A 27,665-nucleotide genomic window follows, 5' to 3' on the forward strand; every position below is an offset into this window, starting at 1 on the left:
CCTGCACGTTGTTGGGAAACACTGTGATGTGGCCCTTGACGTGCCTCGGATACCTCACGGCCTGCCTCTGCCCGCCCGGAATGCTATATCTCGTGACAAACCCATAGCAGGAGTTGAGCGAGACGAGCTTCTCTTCGACCAGCGTGAGTCCCTTGAGCTCGTCAGGAACATGTGCTCACAGCCAAGGCGAGTGTGAAGATGGACCGCCGGCGACAGACTCCCGCGCGCCAGGCATCGGGCACACTCCACACACCGACACGGGCTCGCCTTCGGGAAAGCAGCTCCGGCATGAAAATGGTGAGCGGCCGCCCTCTGGCACGCAGCTTGACAGCCATTGATCCCATCTGATCTCCTCAGCTCTTTCTCGTACGCTTGCGGTAGCACATCATGCAGGTCCGTATCGGCAACGTGCTCGCATCGTGGAACGCCTGATAAAAATCCTGCACCGTCGACACCTTCCTGTCGTGCGGTATTGGCGTACACCACGTCTGATCGTTAGACAGCCTCTCCTTCATGGCGAAGTCTTCCTCCAAAAAACGCAGCACACTCGCCAGGTCTTCGGCCCGCAGCTCCCGACTCCTCTGCCTTCCGATTCCACTCCGAATCTGTTTTCTCGGGCGCTCGTCCGGACCAGGAAGACGTTTTCTCTTCTCCCGCCTCCGGGGCCGCCTCCGATCCATGATTTCTTCTCTCCGTGGCTGATTCGCTTCTTCGCAAGCCGTCGGATGCGGCAGCTTTGGCGACGACTGCCCGACTACGTGCGCATCCCCTGACACGCCATCCGGCCCTTTGCACTGGACAGGCACCGGGCCGTGCTGGCGAACGTTTTCCATGCCGAACCTTGACCTCAGTCCTTGCCCTTCCAGCACTCTCTCGTTCTTGCTGCCGATCAAACTGCACGGGCTCCCAGCCGCCACCCGCGATGAGCCGCCCACCTCCCTTTGTTGCAGCCTCCGCCCGCTCAGCGAAGCGTCCGCTGGCTCTGCCGCGGCGTCGCCCACCCCACAGGAGACGGCCCCGGATGCTGCGCCGTACCTGCTGCGTTGGAGACACCCTGCGGCCTGGTACTCCTTTACCCGCCAACTCCGTCCCCGACGGCGCTTGGGCAAACCAGACGCAATCGCTGCTGCTAATTGCCCGTTTTCTTGTTGTCGAATACCGGTTCCTAGGCTGGATGGATCGAAGCTTCGGTACCTCCTTCGAATGAACACTCGGGACATCGCCCGCCGCCGCCGTAACACGTTGCTCCTCATCTTCAGGATCTCCCTCCTGAGGCAGAAAGTGCCGATGAGGGAGCGGACGATCAGAGTCCGCTACCCCCATATCTCCACGTTCCCTAGGCAACAGGGGCCTCGGAAGCTGACCCGGTGACTGATGTTGCGCGGAACTTCCGCTGCTAACCATATTATGGAACTTCCGTGCTCTGTTTGACCGCAAACCGCCTCGCGGCGGTCTTCTCGGCAACGACCTCGCAATTGCTTCTGCGTGCTGTCTCCATGCGGTGTCTTCAACCACAGGTTTCCTAGGCTGAATCGGCCGGAACGTTGATGCCGCATTCGCCCGTGATTCGTATCTTCGTAACCGTCCCAGGCTCTCCCCGTGCTCTGCGGCCCTCTCAGAAGCTGCCACCACATCTACACCGGCTCCTGTCGCACCATCTCCGAGCCCCGAACCCGACCCGCTCACGTTCTCACCCTCTTCTCCATCCCCGACTGACAACGAACAGGCTTCAGGGTGAGCAACCGCCTCGCTTAACTTCACTGCAGGACTGTCCGCCATGCTGCTGCCTCCTCGACGTCGACTGCCGTAAATTGGCAACAGGCTATAAAGCTTTGGCTCCGGAGCACCTCCACTTGGACAGTCTCGCTTGTTGACGACGCTACTTCTCCCGAATGGGAAGCTCCTAACCATCACTTCCTCATGGCCGTGGCGTTTCTTCCTTATAGCTTCCTATAAAATGCTTCCTATGGTACCGAGGCGATGCAATACTACCCCTCTATATTCCCCCGTTACCATGCCTATCTATGTGCGTCCACCGTCCCGGCCTCGCCTGGTCTCCACGTGCGACCTGCTACCCCAGCTTTGCCAAAAGCGACCCTTCCATCGCCGTGCTCTCTTTTGCGCACTCCAGCGAATCCCTGGCCACTGCCGACCTCCGGCACATGGAGATGGCCGCGACAACCGCCTGCCGCACACTTCAAACCATACTCTTCAGCCCTTCCAACACCATCCTACCAACCTTGCGCATCAGTTCACCATCAATACCCGCCAATCCGCCTCGTCGAGCAACAGCCACAAGGCTGCCGGCGATAACATGTCCATGACGTCCTCATGCAGCCGGACTACCCTTCTAGATTTGCTCCCTCGCCAGCACCAATGTCGCATCAACGGCCTTAATGCTAAAGCGATAGCCAGGACCCCCCTGCCTGTCCTCTTGTAGTCGCTAGCCACCGGAGTCTCGACTTGCAAACCCTCTTGAAAGTTCTCGTGACCAACTCGCATCCTCCTCCTCAGGTCGACCCATATATCCGACTTCACCGTGTCCCAATAGTAGACTCGACACGGTCGGCACCCGCCTCGCTCAGCCGCACGCAATGCCCATCCAACTACCGACGACCGTCAAAAGGGAGTCCTGCAATACTACCATAACCTCTTTCTTTCCTTCACTCTCATTCGTTATTGCCCCCTTTGCTATCTACTCCATGCAACGATGACACCGAAGGGGACTACTGGACTTTCTTTCTCCGCAGTCTTACCCACACTAACCTTACCGTTCGCCGACCTCCAACTTCTCGCAACATAGCCATCACCCCTACTCAACTTCCAACCCCGGCTCCTACTTCACTCACGACCACAGAACCAGATGGTCGAGACTGCTCGAGAACCTCGCCAGCTCATTCCCGCATACCCCGCTTCTGATCTATCACCTAGGTAGCATTCACTGACTCTCAAGTCTCCCGACCCGAGCCACGAGCCCTCTTTCGAGCAGCAAGAAAACCTGCTTTATAGGATGCCTACCTCTACTCTGCCTAACCCTCCTTTACACTTCCACGGTGACCACATCTGCCATGTTCTCACGATGTCGGCCTCCCAGCTCGACGTCGATACCTCGTCCTCCCGCGGCAACCTCTTGACAGCCAGAAAATGCTGGCGCCGACATGTCCATGATGGCCTTTGTCCAGCCCGGCTGCCCGTCTAGGTTCGCCTACCAGAATGAGCATCGTGTCAAAGGGCTCAACGCAGAAACCCTAGCGAGGGTCTTCCTTCCAACGCCCTCATGGCTGTCGACTCCAGAGTATGCAGCAATCCGGTCAGATACTGACAATCCATCGACCTGCATCTTCTTGAGCCTTAATATTTCCATATACAACCAACAGATAATCCTCGGAATGGACCGAGCAGTGGTTCTTTATGGTCGGCCGTGTTCATCCTTTGCCCTGACGTGGAAATCGAGCGACGTGATAGCTTCGAGTCGGAGGATGACAACATTACAGAATACACCATCCCGGCTCTCATCGTCCGCGACCACAGCTACCAGCCGTAGGTGTATGCTCCAGACCTCCGTCACCACTACCATCTCTGACGATGGCCACAGAGTCATCCTCGCACCCTCGGCTCGGCGGATGCCTTCCCAGCGATACAACCCATTGTCTCCTTCACGGGACCTGTCATCGGTTCCGGCCGCGACCTTCTGCATGGAAACTCGGCTGCGGCCCTTGACGACACCCAGCTGAGCTGTTGCGGCTTTGTCCAGCTCTCGACCTTTATCTGTCCTGGGATTCCGGGCAAACACCCTTCAAGGGCTTTCATCCTTTCAACTTTTCGTCATCTTCCCATTCACGCCAATCCTTGACCTCCTATGCAAGAAGATGACCGAGAGGCGCGATAGCCAGTTCCAGCCGAACGCTCTCCTCACCTGCACGGGCAAATCGCCGGCTTACTCGATCACCAGATCATGACACATGCCCCGGCCTTCGAGCAAGACTATATCTTCATCGTCGTCCCCGATACATGGACTTTCCTTGACAGGGCCATGTCCAACCAGGCTTCTGCGACACAGCTACTGCCGACGACACCCAAGGGCTCAGTCGGCAACCCTCGGACTATAGCGATGCGTTGGCCAGGTTTACCTCTACCAAAAACGCAATGCCGCCCCAAGCGGCGCCTCCCACGCCGCCTGCATCTAGGTCAGTCGATCTTTATGATGACATCAAAGCGGTCATTGCCCGATCCCGACCAAACCCCAACCAAGAGACCGCGACTTTCTCCAGAAATTTCCACCATAGTCGCCGCCTGTGATAGTCGAGGCCCCGCCAAATCCGACACTTCCTCCCTTCTGTCCCACGAAGACCCCGGAGACTCAGAGACGGACACCGAGCCAGTCAATCACCCAGCCACATCCGCCTCTGGCCCTATCAGACCTCCGGCGTCAATCTCTTCCCGACCGCACCGCGCCCGACATCCGCCCAAGAATATTCTGTAAAGCAACGAACGAAACAACACAACATGACAAGGAACATGTTTCATCATCCTCAAACTCAAGTGCGAAAGGCCCTAATGGGATATTTCCTTCTCCTCTTGCTCTCCTTTTCACAAAGACAATCCAGTCAAAACTTCTCCAATATACTCCTTATTCTGTTTATATCCACCACTTATAGCACCTGTAAATCCTCAGAGACATGCATTACCCACTCACATCTCTCTTCAACCCTGCCGTCTCTCCAAGCCCTTTGCGCCTTTGCAAAGCAAAATCTCCTTGCAGCGGCCTAGGCTGCCTCTCTGACGCTCTGTCTCGATTTCACTCACGATAATGCTCTACGTCTCTCGCCGGATCTCCATCTCATATCTCTTATCTCACTCTTCTTCCTGTCTTCCTCTCACTTCCCTGTCTCCTATCTCCTGTCGCCAACTCTCTCTCTCGCCGACTTTCTCCTGTCGCCATCGCCAACTTTCGTTCCGAAAGGCCTCTTTGCGCGAGCCGCGGCTGGCGAGCCTTCCTCGTACCCTGCGAGCCCTCTCCCCCTCCCCACCAAAGTTTTTTCCCCCCGTCTTTCCCGCCTCCTGATTCGCTGGCGTTCCCGCTCTGGATTCGTCGGTGTTCCTGCTTTTAATTCGTCATAATTAAGTAAAAATTATAGAAAGGCATAGTACGTGCCTCTCTGCCAGTCGCCTCCCCTCCTCTTTTGCCCTCTCCCCTTGCTGCCCCTCTTCCCTTTCCCTTTCCCGTCCGTTTGGTTGTCTCTTGAAGGGCCCTCCTTATACTTATATGGATGCAAAACGCGGGCTGCCCACGTGGCCTGGTAGCCCTAACTATCGTTAAGCCGGTGGCGTCGCCGCAATAGCTGCTTGCTTTTGCCTACGGAACACGAGACCCGCCGAAAGCTCCCCAGTGGAGTCAGAGTCTCTGCCCCAACAAGACAGAGAAACAAGCTATGATAGCCAAAGGTCGACTGATTCAAGCGATCCAAGTCCTGAAGGAGTCACCCGGGACACGATCGTAGTTCAACCGCTGCCACCACGCCGGCGACCTTCCTCAGAAGGCAATAGCATGCAACCGGACAAGCAGCCGTCAGGTGACCAACCAATTCCTGAAGAACCACGCGGCAAAACGCGCACCCGCCGCAGTCAACAGGAGATTTACGGTGACCAGCCAACTCGCAAGAGTGACCGGACACCAAAGCCAAAACGGAAGCACGATGATTACGTCAACAGCGTTTTCACGACCCTGCTTCCAGCGGATCAACATCCAGAGGGAAACCTCGAAATATTTCATAGTGTCTTCCTTGCCGCAGTCTCTAAGACGGCACGAGATCATCGATTTCACCGCGATGACCTTGTACGACTCCTAAACGCTACCAGGATCTAGAAACCACCCGATGGGCCCAGACTTCAAAGAGGCCATAAGGAAGGAATTGCATGATCTCCTCCGACGAGGCACTTGGAGACTGGTCAAACGTGAAAAAGCACAGGGACCGCCTCTTCCACTGAAGTGGGTGTTCACCTATAAGTTTGATCAGGATGGCTATCTCCAAAGGTGCAAAGCTCGGATCTGCGTCCGTGGCGACCTGCAGGACGAGGACGACGGACGGGAGACATATGCAGCCACACTTGCAGCAAAAACCTTCAGAATCGTGATGGCAATCGCAGCCCGATTCGATCTTGACGTTAGACAATTCGACGTTAGTAACGCCTTCCTATACAGCGACATAAAGAAGGACCACCCCGTCTACGTCCGGCTCCCGCAAGGCTTCGTAGAACTTGGTTTCTTGAAATCTGGAGAAGGCTCAACCATGATCGCGGAACTTGACAAGGCTTTGTATGGTCTTCGAGAGTCTCCACTGCTTTGGTACAATGAGATCTCCCAGGCGCTCAAGGAGGCAGGGATTGACCGTACGGATGAAGAACCTTGCGTATTCACCAACGGCAAAATCCTGGCTCTTGTCTATGTCGACGACATCTTGATTCTCAACCCACGGCAAGAGAAGAAGGCTGTAAACGACCTTGTACAACATCTCCAATCCAAATACGATTTGCGCGAGGAAGAGTTCAAGTGGTATCTTGGCATCAGAGCTGTAAGGGATCGACCAAACAGGAAGGTCTACCTCTGCCAAGACGCGTACATCGAGAAAATTGCGCGAAAGTTCAAGCTCAGCGACTTGAAACTCCGAGTACCATCAATCCCCATCGCGACGATCCCGCTCGTCAAGTACAACGGGCAGGCTACCAAGGAAGAGATAAAGGCGTATCAGGAACGAGTTGGATCCTTGATGTACATCGCGGTCATGACCAGACCCGATATAGCACGAGCAGCAGCCCAGCTCGCGAGGTTCCTGACAAACCCATCGCCTGAACACCTTGAAGCCGCAAACCAATGCATCCGTTACCTCTATTCAACGAGATTCTTGGCGATCGTGTACGATGGAGCGTACGAGGGAGGTACTTGTGATCGCAAGCGACGCGTCATTTGGAGATGATGTCGAGACCCGTCGTTCATCGCAGAGATATGTGATGATGTTGTTCAACGGACCGGTCATATGGAAAGCTGGGCTCCAGGACACAGTCACGACTTCGACCACCGAAGCAGAAATTCTCAGCCTAGAGAGAACAACCAAGGAGAGCTACGCCCTGGACCGACTATTACGGGATATCTCTCTTGATCTCGGGCCTCTGAAGATTTACTGCGACAACCTTCAGTCGATCCGACTGGTGGTTGAGGAGAACCAGAGAATCACGACCAAGTTGCGGCACGTTGACATACAGAACATGTGGCTAAAACAGGAATTCAAGAAGGGTAGGTTCCTAGTGGAATACTTGAAGACTGATCAGATGCCAGCAGACGGATTGACAAAAGCGCTATCGAGAGCGAAATTCGAGCACTTCCGATCGATGCTAAATCTGACAGATATCAAGAGGGAAGCAAATTTGGAAGTGGGATGTCGATGACCTTCTAGGTCAGGCTGGTTGTGATAGCTTCTAGCAGCGTTGACTTGATCACTCAACGCTGGGGGGTGTGTCGCATATCAAGCCTGCCTAGGATGATTACTCATGAAGTGGCGATATTACTACGCAACGCCGCTGTTGCCTTCTAGGCAACAGCTAATGCGTAGGCAGGCAACAAGCCTTTCATTTGTGTATAAAGAGCTGCATAATTCCCTGCAGCTCGTTCACTCACTTCTTGTTCTTTAGATAATTCTCATCAATTGCCTGATGCCATGTCTGACCCGTGTGGAGCCAAATGTCTGACAAACAGTCATGAGTCTTGTCCTCCGCTGAGTAAAGTCGGACGAGGCTCAAACCTGACCTTGTCCCAGTCGTCTATGCACTTGCAGATGATCCGCTCAACTGAAACACCCGCCGCGTTCTGCAATCGGAAGATCGGACATGACTACCGCCCCCTCAATATTCATGTTTATCATCCCAACTCACCCGTTAACATGCAGACTAGCCATCCTAACTCAAATCCCGCCTTTATCTTGACCCACTGTCGGCCGTTCTAGATTCGCAAGTCATGAACGCCGACTCGCGGCCGTGGTGAGTCAACCAGAACTCGCACTGTACGGACGGATCCTCGCCCGCCACTCTGTCATCCCCGATCGACCGGCCCATGCTAAACATGACGCTCTGGCCCTGGAGCTGATCGAGCTCCTCCCACGAGTCCCACTTGGGCAACACATCATGTCGACTCGCACCAGCTTCCCCGATTACCTGAGCCGGCAAAAGTGCTCGACAGAGTAGTTAGCATTAAATGACTACTCGTGCCCGCCCCCACTTTAAAGTGGTAGTAAGTACTTGAAAAGCGGTGGATTGTTAAGCGGTCCCTATTACAGTACCAAGCCATCGGTTTACTTTAAACATACCACCGTTTTAAGTGACGCTAATATTTCATCTCCTCAACCTCGCTGAGGCCTGACTAAGTGCAATGCATCTAGGCAGGACTAACTTCGGCCGCATTAGATTGAATGACGCTAGATTTTTTTCTGGGAGTTCTAGCAGGACCAGTTTGGTCAGATTTTATACAGGAACTTTCCCCGTCATTGTACCGGCTTTCGACCTATGAATTCCACGTCGTCCCCCGCAACATATCGCCTAGATCTTCAATGAACTCTGCGGCCGCTTGCTCATTGATTCGGCCGCTTGCTATTCGTATCGTCACATTTCCCTCAATACATTTATGTTTCTCGGTATATTAAAGACTCAAAACCACGTATAACCGGAGTTCAGAGCCCGATCGACTCAACACCCGATTCTCGACAGTCGGGAATAAGCCCATGACTGTCCCTGAACGCCCAAGACAACATCAAAGCGTCATCCTACCATGAAGGGCCTCTGGCTGCCGACATTATGGGCTCTCCTTGTGCTGGTCCTGGGCTTTGGCCAAAGCCTGCCCTCGGCTGAGGTCATTCACAGCATGGGCAAACGTGGCGTGGCAGTAAGCAAACCGGCACCTGATCCCGAACAACCAACGACCGTCTGGCGTGGTGAAAAGTTTCGGACTCCTCAGGAGGTTGAAGCCGCTGGCGGCATGTTCTCTCGAGGCCTTGAAAAACAGCGAAGAGGTGAAACCCTTACGAAGGAAGAAATTGAGAGTGGCAGCAGCTTGTATGAGCATGCCAAGGGCAACAGAATAGCAAACTCGCAATATGTGTCGACGGCTTCAGATCCGGCCCTGGGGTTGCGGTTCGGTCGCGGTGGGGATCAAAACGGCGAGTCAAACGGATACCTCTATCGCATACACGCCGATACAAAAGCCATCGACGTGGATGCGTCCTTGGGCGGTACAGCCCTACAAAGGCCAAACAGAGCATGCATTCATAGGGGCATCCCATTCGACCAAATCGAAGGCTGGTACGAATTGAAGGGGATCAAAGACACAGACGTACTCGAAACGATTAAGCGAGGAGAGTCTCCGGGCGTGTAGAATTCATTAAGAGCCCCAAGTTTAACGAAGAAAAGTATCGCAATCAGAAAGGAAGCGGAGCACAGCCTCAGATCGCCGGGTTTCCTGAGACCTCTGACGCATGGAAGGAAAAGCCGTGGAACCAATACAAGGACCAGAAAGTGTTAGATAATCTGGGCAATTTCTATTGGAACAAGGTATGTGGAGGCACAAGCTGCAACAAAGACTTCCAGCCTCTCGTTTCTCAGCCGCTGCCCCAACCAGATGCAGGCAAAGATGGGTCGTCGGGTCCAAATGAGAATGGGGAACCGCTGTGCAAGCGCAGCAATGGATGCAGAAATGGTGCAGAACCGGCCAACAAGAACCAAGAGGCCAACAAGAACAACGGCGAAAAGACAACGGGACCCCCGGCCGACAACAAACCCCCAGCCAACAACAAACCGCAGCCGCAGCCCGATATAAACCAACAGGGGAATACCGGAAAGCCCGGTCCCGAGCCAGATTCCGAACCGGTCAAGAACCGTCCGCAAAAGCTCTGAAGACTTTTGGTTTTATTCCTGGCTTTACGTTCGGCCTTCTTACGGCAATTGTTACTTGTGAAGCACATGAAAAAATGGTAAGTTTCTAACCGTGACTAATGACAAATTTAACATCGGCGGTATGCTAATCGGCCTTGAGCGGAACCAGCAAGAGCAGGTGCATCCAGTGGCGCCGCCGCAGGACCTTACCCTTTGGGAGAGAATCAAAAAAATCCCTGAAACTCTACTCTCGATCGGGCCGACTTTCATAAAGCTATTTAGCGAGGAAAACTGGGTGGCTTTTAAAGTCTGGTGCCGACTTGCTAAAAGAGCTAGGGGAATTCCAGAGGCGGTGAAAAGCGCTATACACGACCTCACAAATGCGGAAAATCTCGAGGCTTTCGAGAAGTCTGCTCGAGACCTCGGAAAGGGTTAAGCGAAGTTCCGGGGCGGTGGTAAGCGGTGTACATGACGTCGCAAACCCGGAAAATATGACGCTTTGCGAGGTCTCTTGGCGACCTCGCAAAGCGGTAGGTGAAATTCCGGCTTCTTTGGAAGGGGGTTTTGACGACCTCAAAAAAGCCCCAACCGACATCGCAGCAGCATTTCAGAAGCTGCCTGGACAGCTGGCGAAAGCTGCTGCAGATTTCATGACTGAGTACAATAAGTTTGTAAGTTACCCATGACCGACGAGTCTGACTGCCAGTGACACTGCTGATAAACCTGTCAAATCTAGTTACCAGTAAGTTCTCACCATTACTAAACGAGTCTAATTGCCGACGGCATGCTGATACGGCTGGCAACTCTAGCCTGGTTCCAACCAGAGAAAATTGCCGACTCTATTTTCCTAAGTTTGCCGCCAGCCATTCCACTGACTCAGTTCGCGAAGCTTTCAGTAGCTGGGGAAGAGTTGGGTCCAGTGTTATACGGCGAATTCGCCAAAAGTTACGGCAAGTGTGGATCCACGCTCGGAAATATGAACAGTTCATCCATATGATTCGGCGGGCCCACAAGCATGGACCCGTTATAGCGCCCGGCCTCGACGTCGATTTGGCCCGAAAACCGACGGGCTTCCACGCACTAGATAACGTCGTGTCGCATCGAGCGGACCCTGTTTGGAAGGAGGATACTTGGTTCCTGTGTATGCAGATATCGGGGTCCTCCTGACAGCTATTTAAGCTGGGATAGGCCTGCGAGGCGGATCGGTCGTCGGCGTGTCTCCTGGTGACGAAGCTGAAATGGCCCATAGCTGAACAGCCGGGCGGCCCATGCCACGGGGGAGGCGGTGTGATCAATGGTCATGAATGGGGTTGTCTGATAAGGCGAGGGGGCACCAGGGTGAAGCAAGTAAGATGGACGAGAGGCAAGCGAGCAAGCAAGCAGGTCAAGGTATGCGTCAGTCGTCGCTTACTAGGAAACCAGGCTTTCTAATCATACGCCATACGCCATACGGACCTCTATGGTTTATGGCGTATGGTTTATTCCCGTATGGTCAACTAAATCATATATGACCATACGGAAAATGACGTCATAGGCCACTATGTTCGCGTGGGGTGCCGATGATGCTGTTGTGTGTGATGTCCTCGAACAGTTCAATCTCCTCTACTGGCAGCCCTGCCGTTATCCCGCTGCGAATCCAGCTCTTCAAGCACTCCCCCTTTTCAATTGTCGATGCTCCAAGAAGCATGCGATCCCATGAGATTGTACGCCGCGCCCCAGAGAAAGTGCGCTCAGGGTCAGCAGACATGGCAGGTATGGAGAGAATGTCTATTGCCATCTTTGATAATCGAGGAAAGCGCTCCTTCTGCTCAGCACGGAGCCACCAGGCGAGGGGAGAGCCATCGATTGGGATGGGCGGCTGAGAGGTGTAGGAGTCGTATTCGTCGGCGTCCTCTTCTGTGCCCACAACATCAAGCTCCTGTGCCAGCCGGTCATACTCATCGAGCTCCAATTCGGGAACGATAGAGGGGAGTAGTAAGAACGGCGGGTAGGTTCTTGTATTCGTCTTCCCATGCTTTCTTCACCCTGCGAAAATGTTCTTATGCCACGCCTTTGGCCAATTCTTTTGTACGTGGGCTTTGCCTCTGGATGGATGAAGAATAAGGGCTGCACCATATGCCGGGCTCTCATCGGACAGCTGATAGTACTTGTCGAAAACGTACCAGCTCGTTAGCACCGGGCCTAGCAGCTGTTGATTCGTCCTGTATTTGTTGAAGGCAATTGATATACGGGCCCAACCACTTTACTACACGGGCGCTCCTTACACGGGCGGCGGTTTTTAATTGGGCCAAAAATTCTGCCGCCTGGTCCTTGCACGTGGCAGGGTCTGTAGCCCCACCACCTGGCAGAAGGGGTGACATCCCAGCTGCCAGTTCTGTAGTGACAACTAACTCTCCCACAACCAACTTTCCGTCTGAGCAATCATTCGGTTAAGCACCAACCGGCATGACATTGCACGAAGACCCAACTGCTGCCAACAGCGGCGACGGCTGTAGTAGATCCCTTCCGGGCTTGCCTCCATGCAAGCGCCGTAGACTTGCATCACGGGCTCGGGCTCAGCCTCCTTTCAATCCTGAACCGTATTACGGCCTTAACGACGATGATGCGTTATACAATCTCTTCGCGACATGGCCAGAAAGCTACTTCACTAGCCTGCCAAGACCACACGGCTCTCGTGGCGTCGACGAGCCCTGGTGGAAACTACGTCAGTCACAAATATTCTTGGATGATAGCTTCCGAGGAGGTGGGGCTCGGCGGTTGTTCACCACAGGAATTCCTGATGCAGACAAACTCGAGAGACAGCGTCTACGCTGCCTCTTGAGGGTGGAGGAAGTCGATGCCCGCAAGCAGGTTGTGGCCCGCTTCCAGCCTGCCTTGACCTTGGCCTGGGAGCTGGCGGAGACAGATTCCTTATTGGCTCGCGAGTTGGCCAAGTGTCGAGAAGCGTCCGGCCCACGGCAAGCTATTTGGGAACGTGGAGACGATTGCCACGGCCGTATTGCGTCGCCCACTCCACTAGTATCATCGTTGAGCCAAGATGGACAGGAGTACGAAGAGTGGAACGGCTTCTCCGACGCCGAGTGTGGGGATTATAGCGACGTTGAACCTATTCCCAATCCACAAATCCCCGGTACTGCAGCTCCATCGATCGAGGCCCTTCACGCCGAGGTGAACGCATTCGCAAAACGAACGGGTTTGGCGTTGTCAGGCGAAATGGAACTGGGAGTCGAGCCAGAAAGACGCGATACGTATTGGAGTGCGATCGGTACGGTCAGCCACGCCCGTCTGAGGGGACTGGGCTTCGCCAGAGGCGGTCACGCAAGTCCGGCTGCAAGTGGAAGGTGATCGCGGAAGGCTTGGCAGAGAACAGCTATATGTGGACGCTACGAGCATTTCCCGACCCTGAGCACGGCCAACATAACCACGAACGGAGTATTAGCCTCTCCGCGCACCCAGTTCACCGAAGACTTACCAACCCTGTCAAGGCAACAATCGAAACAACAAGCCGGCTAGTTGGCATCCGGGCACGTGATGTAGGGGGACTTGTTCGGGACAGCCACCAGGAACCGTCTATATGAGAAGGGACATATATAACGCCAGGGCGCTTCTGCGCCGCGAGAATCTTGGCGGAATGAGCCCCACAGCCGCGTTAATCAAGCTTTTCGACGAGAGGGGCATCCCCTATATCGCCAAGTGGTCAGAGACCGAACCTGACCGCCTTGTTGGGTTGGTATGGACCTTTCCATACTGTATCCGTATGTGGAAACGCTTCCCGGAGGTGATAAGCTTCGACAACACTTACAACACAAATCGCTTCAAGCTCCCGCTCTTCCAGGCGACGGGTCAAACTTGCCTCAAGTCGGTCTACAACGCTGCCTTCGGCTTGATCGATAACGAAAGGCGTGAAGGCTTCCAATTCCTCGCTGAAGGGATTAGGCAGTTGTTTGAGAGGCATGGAATTCAACTACCCAACGTTGTGATCACGGACTTCGACCAACAGATGAAGGCGGCACTGGAAGATCAGTTTCAGACGCTCAACAACAGCTTTGTATCTTCCATATCAACTCGAACGTACTACTTAACGCCAAGCGCAAGTGGAAGCACGCCAAGGAAGACAGCGACGGTGGCTCTAATAAGGGATTTCCCGGTGATCTGCCGGATCGGGTGATTCGCCGGGTTTTTTCTCCCTTGCATTCCAGTAAAGAACTGAGAATAACTCCACGAATACTATTTGAATTGTTCTAAAATCTCATAAGAGCAATTAATAATGCTCAAAGATTCCACTCAATATTTTTTGAAGTCATCCAGTCATCGAGGTCGTCTTCTGTTACTCTCCGATCGCGCAAGTCCCCGAAATGCACCCACTACCTTCCGATCACTATCAACAGCTAAAGAGGGCCTTTGAGGACAGGATATGTGGTTCAAGTTATCATTGCCTTGTTATTTGCGTTATTATATAGTGGGCTTGGTACCTGCAATGCTATGGTCCGCTCTGGTGTGAACGGAAGAGTGACAATTTCTGCGGCGTGAGCATCCTGACTCCTCACGCAACCCTCAGAAGCCACCCGTCGCTCATTTTGCATTTTCTGGGGCTTTTCCATAGTCAAAGTCTTCAGCTCTTGTTAATAGTGCCAATTTATCTCCATATTTTGCTTCAAGGCCTCCGTCATCCGTCGTTTTCTCCCAATTTCCGCCTCTCATTGCTTCCTCTTCTGTAGAGCGAAAGCTTTTGCTCCGCCGCCTTCTTCTGTTGCTGAAACCTTCAGGTCTCCTTCTTCAGAGCCTCTTCTTTTTTTTGGGGTCCTTAAGCTGTATTTATTTAGCGAGTTTGAGCCACTTTTGCAGAGCTAAACACCTCGTCTGCATTACAATCTGTACAGCAGAAGAGATCATCTTTTGGAGCCTTACCGCCCTGCCTGCGCTGGTGCTTGTGACTACCTGTTCTCTTCTAACTTAAGCTCTCATATAAATCACTTAAAACTCACATTGAGGGCTTTCGAGGGTGCTGCTCAGCCTTCGGCTGTTGCGGCCAGCTGTGAAAGGCCTCTAGTGAGTTGATACAACTAACTAGTCCCTATGCTGTTTACTATAAAGATAGAGAAAAAAAAAAAAAAAAAAGAAAATCTACTACATGAGAGCAAAATAGCTTTTTATAGCTTCGAGCCAATGGAAGGTTCTAGAAGCTAGGCGGCGCAGCCGCCGTTAAAGCGGCTTGCCCGTTACATTACCTCCTCCCTTCCAACGTTTCCTCTTCCGGGGGATCGTGGAAATCTGTGGCAAGATGACTTGAGAAGGTGACACTCCTTTTATGCTTCTTCCATTGCTTCCATGCATCCGTGTGTCGAATAGTGGTAAGGGGTTCCCACGTAGGCTGCGAGTAATCATGCCATTTTACGAGCACCTTCTTATGCGTACCTTCCATTCTTTCATCCAGAATTCTTTCGACAAGGTACATCTTTTCGCCGTCCACCAGCACCGGTGGGGCACTCTCTTGATCGAGTTTCTGCGAAGGCAATGGGTCTCCGGGGACTGGCCGGAGTAGGTCGACGTGAAAGACTGGATGGATGCGCCCAGGCACATCCAACCTGTAGGCATGTGGGCTAACTTCCGCGAGCACTTGATATTTGGCATGTAGCCAATCGAGCTTCTTGCAGGGTCGCGATGTTTTGACATTTCTCAAGTTGAGGTATACCCAATCCCCAGGCTCGTATCTCGGTGCGGCTGTCCTGTGCTTGTTGGCTTGCGCTTGCTGTATTTCCTGGGCCATAGCTATCGCTGCTTGCGCAAACTCCGTGGCGTCCTGTAGTCTCTGAATAAAATCCTCCGCTGTCGCTTCCCCCTGCGTCGTGTCTTCCGTTCTTCGATGCTCAACTAACTGGATTGGCTCGTTGTGGTAGCCGTGCATGAAGAAGAACGGACTCAGTCCGGTGGAGGTTGCTTCCTCTCGTTAATAGTCGCCATCGCGATTGGAAGCAAGTCTAACCAGTTCTCCTGCAGATAATTCGTCCATATCCGAAGAATCCTCTCTACCTCTTGGTTCATTCGTTCTGTTGCACCGTCGGTTTGTGGATGGTACGCCGTCGACAACCGCTGCTCGATCTAGCATCTGACAGAAACTTTTCCACATACCACTGACAAACTGGGGACCCCGATCACTGGTGATAGCCGTTGGGATGCCATGGACAGGGTAGTGTCGTTCGAAGAGTCTTCTTGCAACCGCTTCTGTGGAAATATCGTTCAATCCTTCGAGTTCGACGCCTTTGGTGAGTCGGTCCGTGACCACCATGCAGTTCGTCGCGCCATCTTTCCCCGACGGCGGGAGGTCAGTAATAAAGTCAATGGTAATTTCGCTCCATATGCGTTGCGGAATAGGAGCGGCTTTAGGAGTCCTTTCTTTGTATCCCTCCAGATGGTGTTTCGTCCGCAAACCTCGCAGTTGCGCACAAACCGACGTACATCGCTAGCGGCACCCGGCCAGAAGAAGCGTCTCGACAGAGTCGAGTACGTGAGGTCCCTTCCAGGATGTCCGGTGATATGAGAGTCGTGAGTTTCCTGGATGATCTTTGTACGTAGCGGCTCCGAACCGGGTATCCAGACGCGTTCTCTAAAGCACAGCAGGCCTCTATTGTCTAATGAGCATTCTGAAATGCTGACAACCTTCTCCTTCTGTAACTCTGTTGGCAAACTCTTCGCTCCATCTGCTACCAGCTTCGTGAGTTCTTGATAAAGCTTGTCTTCTTGCCGTGCGGCGTGCCACAGCTGCTGTAACTCCTCATCTTCAAATATCCTGATCTCTTTTCCGAAGTTGATTTCCTGGGCACCCTCGGTGTTGGTAGACAATGTCGATATTGGGACTCTTCTAAGGTGATCGTTTTGGAATAGCCTCATAATGCGTCCCTTTAGTCGTTCATCGGAGTAGTTGGCCGGCATATCCTGGTCTCGTCGAGAGAGTGCGTCAGGCAATCCGCCCTTGCGGCCCGGCCTCCATTCGAGCTCGAATTGGAACCTGGACAGGAACTCCGACCACCGCACTTGTCTCTCTGTCAACCTCCTTTCCGAGTAGAAGTACCTCAGGTTCTTGTGGTCCGTTAGGATCTTGAAGTGCTCTACTGCCCGTAGCTCTGGTTCCCACTGCTCCAAACATCTGAGAATGGCGAGTAGCTCCTTGTCATGGATAGCGTAGTTCGCTTCGGCTGCCGAATGTTTCTTCGAGAAGTATGCGACAGGTCGTACCAGTCCATCCTTATCATCTCTCTGCAAGAGCACGCCTCCCGACGCGAATCCTGAAGCGTCTGCTTCCACGATAGTCTCCTTTCTGGATGGAAGTGTGCAAGGATTGGGGCCGTGATCAACAGGTCCTTGAGCTTCTCGAAGGCTTCTTCGCACAATTCATCCCAACGGAATGGCACGTCCTTCTTCGTTAGCCGCGTTAGCGCTCCGCTATCACCGAGAACTCTGGCATAAACATCCTGTAGAAGTTCGCGAATCCAATAAAACTCCTCACGGACTTAACATTCGTCGGGTTGCCCATTCCTTCACAGCCTCAACCTTCTCAGGGTCGACTCGGATCCCACACTCCGCCTCGATGATAAACCCAAGGTATTTCACAGCCTTGACTTCGAATTCACTCTTGTTGATATCCAGTTGCAGCCCGGCGTCCATCAGTCGTTGGAGGACCTTGCCGACCTTGTCGCGGTGGTCTTGCAGGCTTCCAGAGGAGAAGATCAGGACATCGTCGATATATGCTGACACAAAATCGTCTAGGTAATCCTGGAGCGCGCTGTTAATGTACCGCTGAAAGGCTGCTGGTGCGCCTGTCAGGCCGAATGGAACTACCAGCCATTCGAAGGATCCATAGCGCGTTCTGAAAGTTGTCTTTCCTCGTCGCCGGGGCGACCCTGATCTTATGGAACGCTGCTATAACATCTACCTTGGTGAACCACCTTGCCTTGGCTATCGTTCGCAAGGTCTCGCTCAGTAAGGGCAAGGGATAGCGGTCCCTCTTCGTTATATGGTTCAAACCTCTGTAATCCACGCAGAAGCGGATGCCTCCGCCGGGCTTCTTCACCATAAGGACTGGTGCCGCGGCTGGCGAGCTGCTGACTCTAATAAATCCCTTGTCGAGTAGTTCTGTGAGAGTCTTCCGTAGTACCAATAGCTCCTCGCGGGACATGCTGTAAAGCGGTCCCCAGGGTAGGGGCTTCTCTCGGCCATGCTCGTCTTTCAGCACTTCGATCTTCAGGTCCACACCTGGCCGATGAGGGGGCAGCTGGTCGGCCAGTTGCTGAGAGAAAGCTCGAGACCACTTGTGGTACTGTGGTGGCAGCTTCTCCATTACGTCAGTCTTCGGTTTCGGTCTTAGGGCCTTGTCAATATCCGCCATCGTGACCGAGTGAACTCCAATGCCGCCTTTGCGTTTGTCACGGCGTGCTTCTGCTAAAAGGTTGCGGCCATGACATTAGAGACATCTAGCTGGGGAGGCTGGTAACGTCGTCGGTCTCGTACTTGAACTCCATTGGACCCGATCTCGAGATATCCTTCCTTCGCATGGATGTGAACATCCTGGTCTTCCATCCATCGTTTACCCAGGATCATATCCCAGTTCAGATCGTCGATGACGTACATGAAAACACGATGCTGCTGATGTCCATCGAGGTCGATCGACACATACGTGATCTTGTCGATTTTGACCTCCTTGCCGTCTCCGGCTGCGTTCTCCAAGATACGCGGCTGAACGCGTATATGTGGCAACTGGAGAGTGAAATGTGCGCTTGCTAACCGCGCCGTAGCAGAGGCAGCCATAGTCGACAAGAGATGGCACGAAGTCTGTGCCGTTCACCCTGACGTCTGCTATGAACGGTTCTCCGTCCATTTTTGCTTTTCCGCTCACATCCCATTCTCTCACAGCCGCCGCGTGTCCCTAGTCTGAATCTTCCTCGCTATGAGAAGAAGTATCGTCTTCGGCGACCTCGGCTTTAGTGACCGCTGGTCGTGACGGGGTCACGGCATTGACCTGAGTGCGTCGGGTCGTGTTTGCGGGTCGGATAGGCGCAGCCAATGGACAGCGCTCGATTCTGCAGTTGTCTCTTACACAACGGAGGCAACGCCCTTCACGGTAACGGGCGTCCATCTCGGCCGGGTCGACCCACTTGGCACGCTTGCCCAACAGCGCTTGGTCTTCTGGTCGCTTGGATTGGTAACCATATGTGTTCTTATCACTGCGGGTGCGCGCAGCGTTCACTTTCGCGGATACTTGTAGAGTTGGTTCCCATTCCATCATATCCTCTCGTCTAACTTCGGTTTTCTGGCCAGACTGTTTCTGGGCAGCCTGGCCTCCATGATTCTGGTGGTTGTCATAGTTGTCCGAACTCTTTGTGTTGCCTCGAGGCCTTTTCCACTGACCCAATAATTCCATCTGGCTGCTCAGCGAATCGCACCTCCTCGCCAGCCCAACATAGCTGCTGATGGCAGAGGGGTCAGAGCCTATGAGGGCTGCTTTCATTTTATCGTTTAGTGCCTCCTGGAGTAGGAAATCTTGCTGTCATCTGGCCAATACTTGGCGTTGGCATTGGCGATCTCCTCTCAAAGCGGGGTAAAAGGACGTGAACGGTTCATTCTCTCCTTGCTTAATCGAATGCAGGTTGCGTGTAGCTCTCTACTTACGATCCCTCTCCCTATATAGCAATTCGAGGCGGTTGAGTAGTTCAGCAACATTGAACGTTTTCTTCTCGGTTTGCATCTCCACAAATGTGGTCACGTTGTCTTTAGCCTTGCCTTCTAGGCTCATGAAGATGTACATAAAGTGGCCTTCTGCATCTCCAAGGGCTTCTTTGTCGACTCGTAGCTTTCCTTCGGTTTCTAGTTTCCAGCTTCGCCACTGGGCCTTGTCGCCGCCGAATTTCGGTATGTCTCGTAATTTGGGGCGCTTGGTTGGGTGAGGGTTGTGAGTGGCGACCACACGGGTGTCCTCAATGGGGACAGCCGGGGTGACAGATGGCGTTGGCTCTAGGAGTTCAGACGAACGGGCTTGCTGGTGTTGTTGGAGTTCCAGGGCAATAAAACGTTCTTCAAACTGGGTGTTTCTTCGGGAACTCTCTTCTCTCAGACTTCGTATCTCGGCAACCAGGGCGCTGAGGACGTCCGGCTGCATGTTGTTGTTATCTTCGGCCATCGCGACTTCGCTGAACGCTAATAGTTCGACGGGACTCAGTTTGGTGTCTTCAGTGTCTTCGGTGTCTTCGGTGTCTTCAGTGTCTTCGGTGTCTTCAGTGTCTTCAATGTCTTCAGTGATCTTGATAGTATGTGAAAGGCCTCTAGTGAGTTGATACAACTAACTAGTCCCTATGCTGTTTACTATCAAGATAGAGAAGAAAGAAAGAAAGAAAGAAAATCTACTACATGAGAGCACAATAGCATTTTATAGCTTCGAGCCAATGGAAGGTTCTAGAAGCTAGGCGGCGCAGCCGCCGTTAAAGCGGCTTGCCCGTTACACCAGCATCAACAGAGGTCTTCTCGACTACTTCCTGAAATGCGTTCCAAAACACAGTCTAGAGCTTCATTTTCAACGATTTAATTAACCTTTTTTATTTGTCTGTAAAATGAACAAGATTATACATATACGCTGCTGAGAGAGGCTGAATAACGATGCATCAAGGGTTGCAGCCGATGAGTGGAATGAGGAGGAAACACCGCAGCGATCATCCGGTGCCCGTCACACCACTCCATAAAATCCATAATAAAATGTTTAAGTGGCCACAGGTAACGAAAAGGCGAAAAGAACGACCGTTTCGAGCTTCGCCTTAGTAAACCGGTCCAACGTACTGACGAGCTGCTCCTTTCCAATATTGTGATTCATCCACCTCGTTTTTGACGTGTTAAAAATATTTATTGACGACTTGATTCACGTTTCACCAACCAAAAGTCCAGGGTTTGTGCTGGCTTGTCTTGGTGGATGAGAAATGGGGGCAGCGATGCCATCTCTTGACTGACGCACATCTTGAACGTAGTGGAGGATGGGTTGCCATTTTTTGATACGCCGAGCAATTTTGCCTTGTTTTCTTATATTAAGAGGAATAAAATGTTCGTTCAAATGCTCGCAAGGAATAGAAAGCTCTTTTCATCCATGTTATACATGTTTTAGGGCAGGGTGTCGAGTTTCTCAATTTTCGTGCGCGTCTTTCCTTGTCAGGTGTGAAAGGGGAGCCTCGCGCACTGAAGTTCAAGCTAAAAATAAACCTTACATTCAGACGCATGGGTAGGTTCTTTTCAGAAGATGCTCGTACCGTCGAATCACGTTCAATCTGGCTCATTACGGGTGCGTAGAATGAGGTTATCCAGGTCGCCCTTCCAACCCCCATTTTTGGCAGTATCCTGAGCCAAGTTCCGCACTATGGATATAATAGGGAGAATCCCACATGATTAAAGCCTAAGATGAAAGTCAATAATGTTCTGTTTTTGCTGTGTTGGCCGAAATGACTTACACAATCTGTCGGCATCCTATTTTGGCCGTTGCTTGGTTTGATGTCAGCACCGCAGCGCACTGCCCACTAGATAAAAGTTCTAAATATATCCTAGACTTTCACTGCTTCTGATAATTCAGGAACTCAAGTGATACGTCAATTGGCACCGTGGTTGTTGAGCTATCGTCGATTGATGTTGAGCGTGCGAAGTCGCCACAATCCGGCAAGTCGCCAGATCCGGCAGATCACCGGGAAATCCCTTACTGAGCAATCGCAGGCAACGTTAAATTCGCGCGACAAGGAGGCGGTCCTTGCGGCGGGGAGACAAGACGAGCCGCTGTCTCGGACAGTGTGGCTAACAGACAGACCGTCTGACAGACCATGTTCAGACCGCAGACCGATCGACCGGCAATTGTCATCAGACCGACCGACCAGAGCAGCCGGTCGGTCTGAGTGGTCTGGGTGGTCTGGGTAGGCTCACTTTCCAGGGCTGTGCCTTGAGGAACGAAAGGCCTTCTAACGTGCCCCGCAGACCCCGCCCTCTCCCCCCAAAGGTTCTCCGCCCCTTGATTGGTCCCTTGTGATTGGTCCCTCCTTGCCTCCCTCCTCGTTGGTCGCTGCCCTTCCCCCGGCTTCTGTTGCCTTTTCGCGTGCCTTATCCCACCACTAGGCGCCTCCCACCCTGTCTGCCGCCTGCCGACTCTTCCCGCCTGCCGAACTCTTCATCGCGTCACCTAGCCCGGCCGCCTTGACTCTTCAGCATCACCGTCCAGCCAGCGCAACGCCTCCTCAACGGTCCTCTCGCTCAGTACCTCGAGCCTGGCCTGTGCGGCAGTCATCTCCTCGGGGACCCGGTTGCCCACCAAGTCTCTGTCCCGCACCTTGGACACGAGCATGATGCCGTCTAGAGTTCGGCAGCGCGATAGCTGCACGTACAGGCCGTACGGGTCGCACTGCGAGGCACCACCGTTCCATCCATCTTCGTCGTCCGTGTCCTCGCAGCTCGAGGGCCACGCGCTCCAGCGTTTTGCCCTGCACCTTGTAGTCCGTGCACGCGAACGCTGCTGCGCACGGCAAACCCTTTCGGCTGACGTCGTTGCGTTGCCACGGCCTTTTCGCTGGCACTGTATCTTAACGGTCATGGGTGTCAACAAGATCGTGCCCGGCGGCATCCCGACGAAGTGGAGATATCTCGTCGTCTCCGATTCGAGAATGATCCCGCCGGCGGCCCGAAGTGGATCGTCATATCGGCCGAGATCCGATGCCCCGGGTACGCCTTGTCGACAATGACCTCCACCGCCGAGTAGCTCGCGCCGTTCACTAGCTTCAGCCCCTGGTGGGTGTTGTGGTTCACGACGATGGGCATCCCGGCCACGAACATGAAGACGGCCGGCACCGGGATCGCGCTATCGTCGCCCTGGTTGAGTATCATGATCGCCTCTTCCTCCGTCGGCAGCTCCTCCTTCCACTTGTGCTCGGAGATGAAAATGCGCATCGTCGACCGCTGCTGGACCCGGAACGCCAGGCTCGCCTCCATGTTCAGGTTCCACCGATTCCTATTGAGCGGCGTCACCACGGTGATGCCCGTCTCCCAAGGATCCGCCTTCCTCCCGGTAGCACCTTGAGTTGAGGAGGTTTAGATCCGTCCGATCCTGCACGCCTAGACGGATCCGCTTCAGCAGCCTCTGCAGCTCCGGGTCGCCGGCGGCGCGCATCTGCTCGTCCAGCATGACGACCGTCGTGAACCTCTTCCACAGTGCGTGCGCTTTGTCGTGCTGGTGACGCTGCTCGGCCTTGAACGAGTTGTCTACGTCCCACGAGATGGCCGCGCTAGGCAGGACGATCGACCTCTCTTGGACCGGCCGGAACTGCTGAAAATCTCCGCAGAAGAGGACGATGGGGATCCCCCCGAAATCTTGCCGCGATCCGCGAAGCCGGCGAAGCCGCTCGTTCACGGCGTGCAGCGTCCGCGCCCCGAGCATGCTCACCTCGTCGATGACGAGCACATCCTTCTCCTGCCAATCCATTCGAGACTGGCCGTGGATGAACCGCTCCGCCTGTTTCGGCAGCCGCACCGTCAAGGTCTTTGACCATGTTCGCGCCCCGCCCCTTGGTCTTTAGTGAACCCGCAGGCGGAGTGGATCGTGATGCCGTTGATCCGCGCCGCCGCAGTCCCCGACGTCGCCGTGATCAGCAGACGATTCGAAAGGCTCTTTTTACTGAACAGCTCGACGAGTGCCTCGATGATTCGCGACTTGCCGGTACCGCCCTCGCCACCGACGAACTGGCGCAGCTGGCAGGCATCGCCCCCGTCGGTCTGCTGCATCAAATCGAGCTGGCGGCATATTATCAGAAAAGCGATGGACTGCCTCTTGTTCAGCGTCAGCCGTGTTGCCAACACCTTGCCCGCCGCGAGGAAGGAGGTTGATGGGCCAAACTGAACGTCCATTCCCGCCCCTGCGTCGATAGCGGTCTCGTCGGAGTCGGCCATCGTCATTTCGACCTCGTCCTCCCGAAACCGGTCATCACCCTTCGCAACGCTGCGCGGCGATCGCTTTCCCAGGCGGCGGGCGTGCTTTGTATCCCTGGATCATCCTCTCCTCTCCTTCGAGGCACTTACCTGCTGCGACTTGATAGCCTTGACCTGATCCTGCGGCGGTAGTGCGGCCCGGAAAATACCCGCCCTGGCATGCTTAACCGCCTCTCCCTCGTTCGATCAGCGCCGTGGCCTCGAGCTCGGCCGTCGAGCGCAGCGCCGATTGCTGAAACCGACAGAGCTGCTGTATCATTGCCATGAGCTCCGGCGACTTGGCCGTCACCTGATTCGCTCCCACTGCACCTCGGACGACGTCGATGAGCCGCGTTGCGTCTCCGATGCTGTTGGGCTGATATGTCGCTGCAGACTCCGCGCCCGCCTCGCCTGCTCCACCCTCCTCGACGTGTGCGACCGTCGGGTCGCCATCGCCGGACGAGGCTGCCCATTGCTTGGCGTCGCGTTTTGCGTCTTCGGCGGATCGTCGAAGCAGCTGCACGTTGTCGACGAGACATGATATTCTCGGGGCCATAGCGTCTCGAGCCCGCGCCCAGATGCTGTTGATCTCACCTGTTCCTTCGCCCAGGAAGGACTCCACGGCACGAACAGCGCAAGATGCTGCACGGCTGCCCTTCAGGGGTGGGTTAGCCTCTCCGATAATGCCCGCTGACAGAGCAGTTGCCATACACACCTCCGGTAGCACGACTCGTCATCGTAGGTGAAGTCCTTGCTCAGGTAGCCGTCGAGGCAGACGGTAGCGTGCTTGCCCGGCCGCCTGAGCACCTGAACCCAGCGTCGTCCCGGCGCCCATCCATCCTCGAAAGACATCTCCCCGCCGCCCAGCTCTCGTCGTTGCCGATGCGTTTCAGTCTGACGATCGATATGTAGTCATACAGGCATAGGCCTTTCAGCAGCTCTCCCGGTGCTGGTACGCCTCGACGTGGGAGATTCTCAGGCCTTCTTCTTCGACGACGACCGACTCATCCAAGGTGTCATCCATAGCCGCAGCGCCACTGGCTTCTCGGAGATGCCGCCATCGCCGAAAGACTTCCCAGTACAGCAGAGAACAGTTCAGGTACGCCCACGCGCTGCTGTCGGTGAACTCGGCCGGATATCCGAGAAGGTGAGCGACGACCTCGACCTGTGATAGCGGACGCTCCGTGAACACGCGGTTCGCCACTCTCATCAGGAACTGTCGCGTCCTGTTCCCTTGACAGGGTCATCGGTGGCAGCGTCTCCGCCACCGTCCCGCCCTCCGTTGGCCGTGCCATCACCTGTTGAGGCGGCCAGGAGCTCGGCCGCGGCCGCCACACGCTTCCACACCGGGTCCTCCACCTTGGTCGCGTAGTTCGTGACATAATAGATGAGGGCCATTGTCTTGCGCTGCGTCGCAATGAAGGAAATATCATGGTTGTGCCGGAGCCCGACAGCAATAGCCTCGTTCCATCGATTGACCATGCTGTGTGTCCTCCGGATCTGCAGCACCCCGTCTGCCGTGAGGGCGGTCTTGTCGACTAACCTCCATGGCGCCTTGAACCGGCAGAGGTCCCTTTCCGCCCTCCTTTGCCCAAGGAATACTTCACACAGGTCGGGCTATGCGTGTGCACCTGCGTCGCGCCGGCACAGAAGTTGGCCTCCTCGATAAACGCGGCCGAGAACTGCGCGGCGTTGTCCAGCAGGGAACCAATACCGCCCGTCACAGATCGCTCCGCTTGCACGGCGCAAAAACTTTCCTGGTCCAGATCCTGCCTTGCACGTCAACCCGGCCCCACTTGGCCATCAGAAGAGTACTTCAGGCTCCCGGTGGCACATCTTAGGTAGGCATTCTTACCTCTGAGAAGACGCTATCGATGTATCGGACAATTCGCTCGCGATACGCCGCCTGATCCTCCCCGTGGATGTCGGCAAGCATCGAGCTGAGATGCGCGTTCCCGTGCAGCCAGAGCAAGCCGTGAACATGAAGCGCCCTCGTTCGTTCGTCTCCACGGCGCCATAGTACTTGCCGATGCGCCCGAATACCGACTCTTCACCGACCTTCACGTAATGATCGAAGAATAGCTTCATCTCGCGGTGGAAGAACACGGCCGAGCTCATGGGATCCGATATCGCCAGCCGTGCCCGCTTATACGCATCCCCAAGGCCTTCTAAGAACTCCTCGGCCGCGTCGGGATCGCGTGTGCGGTATGCCGCCAGTCGCAGCTTCACCGGGTTCGTAATGTCGTTCGGGTTGATGGTGAACCAGATGGCCGGCACGCCATATCCGACGATGAGCGACTGGATTTTCCGCCGCATATTGAGACGGACCTCTCGACATGGGCTGCCGGTGGCCGTAAAGCGAGAGGCTCCTGAGAAGCTCCTTCACGTCACCATCGGTCGTCTTACCCGAGCTCTCCAACTCGACCCTCGCCGCCGCTAGCCTTTCTGTGGTCATCGAACGCACGATGCGCTCTACCTTGCGGAAGTTCTTCCTCCCCACACTCAACATGCTGACCCGGCGGTTCCTCGACCGCACCCCCATGTTGAAGACGAGAAATGCGAAGATGTGGTGCAGTGCAAATCGACCACCATGGCGCCGGAGCACGATCTCGGCCCACGCCTGAAGGTTCAAGCTTCGAGACGATACGGGGTCTCCCGCGGCCGCCTCTGCCTCGACAGCCCTGCCTCGCAAGTTGGCCGTGACCTTCCCGCGTCGACCATGGTCTCTTCAACCAGCCTTGGTCCCCAACGCCAAATGGGAACAGGGTCGGGAACGTCCTGGCAAAGAAGGACGCCTCAAAGGAATCGGTAAACTCACCCCCGCGAAACCCGGATGTATGGCTCACAACCACCGTCGCCACGCCCCGAACCCCGGCTAGGGACCCGACCCACGCTCGGGCCCGCACGGCCGTCGTCGGCACCTTCACCAACAGCGTCACAGGCAAACTGCAGCTTCTCCACGTCCGCGACGTCTGGCGGTCCGTCGAGCGCGAACATGCCAGAAGACGTCACCTCGTTGATCGCTGGAACGTTCTGGTCGGGGCAGGCGTCACTTCCATCGCGAACCGCGCCTTCTCCGTTGGGCCCGTGACCTTCACCCTGGCCGCCGGCTTCTTGTCCTTGGTTGAGCAGGGCGAAGAGCTCCTCGATCTCCACCGGCCCTCCTCGTCCATGGCGCGTTCCGTGGGCGGCACAACGTGCGCCGTCCGCGCTTTCTCCCACCCAGACGGCTCGTTCCGCTCCATACGATCGCACACCGACGACGGTACCCCGTGTATCGAGTCTCCCAGCTCTCCATCTCCGCCGCGTCGATCTCGATCTCGGCGTAGTGGGGGTTGTTCCGCTTCAGCCAGACAAGGGCCCTCTCGACCACCCGCCGCCTCACCGACAAGAGACTCGACAGGTCGCTCGGTGCCGGCTTCTCCGCGCCCTGCCACGAGATGTGGATCTCGTCCAGTGCTTGCAAAGGGGTGCGGGAGCACTTTGGTGGCCAGCTCCTGCACATTGTTCGGAAACACCGTGATGTGGCCCTGACATGCCTCGGATACTTCACGCTCTGCCTCTGCCCGCCCGGAATGCTATATCTCGTGACAAACCCGTAACATGAGTTCAGCGAGATGAGCTTCTCTTCGACCGGCGTCAGTCCCGAGCTCATCGGGGAACATGTGCTCGCAGCCAAGGCGACTGTGAAGGTGGATCGCCGGCGACAGGCTCCTGCGCGCCAGGCATCGGCCACACTCGGCGCACACCGACACGGACTCGCCCTCGGAAAGCAACTCCGG

General features: G+C 54.8%; 7 protein-coding genes across 7 annotated transcripts; 3 read left to right on the forward strand and 4 right to left on the reverse strand.

Annotated features, from left to right (window-relative positions):
- Positions 1–5,876: 5,876 nt before the first annotated feature.
- Positions 5,877–6,974, forward strand: HRG_08830 (reverse transcriptase (RNA-dependent DNA polymerase) domain-containing protein; the record flags this gene model as incomplete). Its single annotated transcript, XM_044867301.1, has 4 exons — positions 5,877–5,989; positions 6,035–6,251; positions 6,312–6,561; positions 6,613–6,974. 4 exons carry the CDS (start codon positions 5,877–5,879, stop codon positions 6,972–6,974), a joined length of 942 nt encoding a protein of 313 aa, XP_044717322.1.
- Positions 6,975–8,815: 1,841 nt separating this feature from the next.
- On the forward strand, positions 8,816–9,936 carry HRG_08831 (heat-labile enterotoxin alpha chain domain-containing protein; the record flags this gene model as incomplete). Its single annotated transcript, XM_044867302.1, has 2 exons — positions 8,816–9,376; positions 9,430–9,936. The coding sequence occupies 2 exons, from the start codon at positions 8,816–8,818 to the stop codon at positions 9,934–9,936; spliced, it is 1,068 nt and encodes a 355-aa protein (XP_044717323.1).
- A 1,507-nt stretch (positions 9,937–11,443) lies between these two features.
- On the reverse strand, positions 11,444–12,367 carry HRG_08832 (Ribonuclease H-like protein; the record flags this gene model as incomplete). The annotated part of the gene is made up of 3 exons (XM_044867303.1): positions 11,444–11,909; positions 11,940–12,096; positions 12,322–12,367. 3 exons carry the CDS (start codon positions 12,365–12,367, stop codon positions 11,444–11,446), a joined length of 669 nt encoding a protein of 222 aa, XP_044717324.1.
- Positions 12,368–12,517: 150 nt separating this feature from the next.
- HRG_08833 (MULE transposase domain-containing protein) lies at positions 12,518–14,083 on the forward strand (the record flags this gene model as incomplete). Its single annotated transcript, XM_044867304.1, has 3 exons — positions 12,518–12,658; positions 12,718–13,083; positions 13,472–14,083. The coding sequence occupies 3 exons, from the start codon at positions 12,518–12,520 to the stop codon at positions 14,081–14,083; spliced, it is 1,119 nt and encodes a 372-aa protein (XP_044717325.1).
- Positions 14,084–17,021: 2,938 nt separating this feature from the next.
- On the reverse strand, positions 17,022–18,787 carry HRG_08834 (reverse transcriptase (RNA-dependent DNA polymerase) domain-containing protein; the record flags this gene model as incomplete). The annotated part of the gene is made up of 7 exons (XM_044867305.1): positions 17,022–17,121; positions 17,182–17,384; positions 17,464–17,790; positions 17,846–17,917; positions 17,984–18,229; positions 18,421–18,645; positions 18,695–18,787. 7 exons carry the CDS (start codon positions 18,785–18,787, stop codon positions 17,022–17,024), a joined length of 1,266 nt encoding a protein of 421 aa, XP_044717326.1.
- Positions 18,788–22,108: 3,321 nt separating this feature from the next.
- On the reverse strand, positions 22,109–23,865 carry HRG_08835 (PIF1-like helicase domain-containing protein; the record flags this gene model as incomplete). Its single annotated transcript, XM_044867306.1, has 4 exons — positions 22,109–22,406; positions 22,649–22,930; positions 22,995–23,431; positions 23,656–23,865. 4 exons carry the CDS (start codon positions 23,863–23,865, stop codon positions 22,109–22,111), a joined length of 1,227 nt encoding a protein of 408 aa, XP_044717327.1.
- Positions 23,866–24,067: 202 nt separating this feature from the next.
- HRG_08836 (PIF1 protein) lies at positions 24,068–27,538 on the reverse strand (the record flags this gene model as incomplete). The annotated part of the gene is made up of 14 exons (XM_044867307.1): positions 24,068–24,400; positions 24,478–24,538; positions 24,599–24,690; positions 24,884–25,116; positions 25,182–25,383; positions 25,427–25,468; positions 25,515–25,652; positions 25,739–25,823; positions 25,931–26,181; positions 26,348–26,550; positions 26,621–26,758; positions 26,811–27,094; positions 27,153–27,380; positions 27,480–27,538. 14 exons carry the CDS (start codon positions 27,536–27,538, stop codon positions 24,068–24,070), a joined length of 2,349 nt encoding a protein of 782 aa, XP_044717328.1.
- Positions 27,539–27,665: the final 127 nt, after the last annotated feature.

This window comes from Hirsutella rhossiliensis (assembly GCF_020360975.1).
Source record: "Hirsutella rhossiliensis strain HR02 chromosome Unknown scaffold00011, whole genome shotgun sequence".
Lineage (NCBI taxonomy): Eukaryota > Fungi > Ascomycota > Sordariomycetes > Hypocreales > Ophiocordycipitaceae > Hirsutella > Hirsutella rhossiliensis.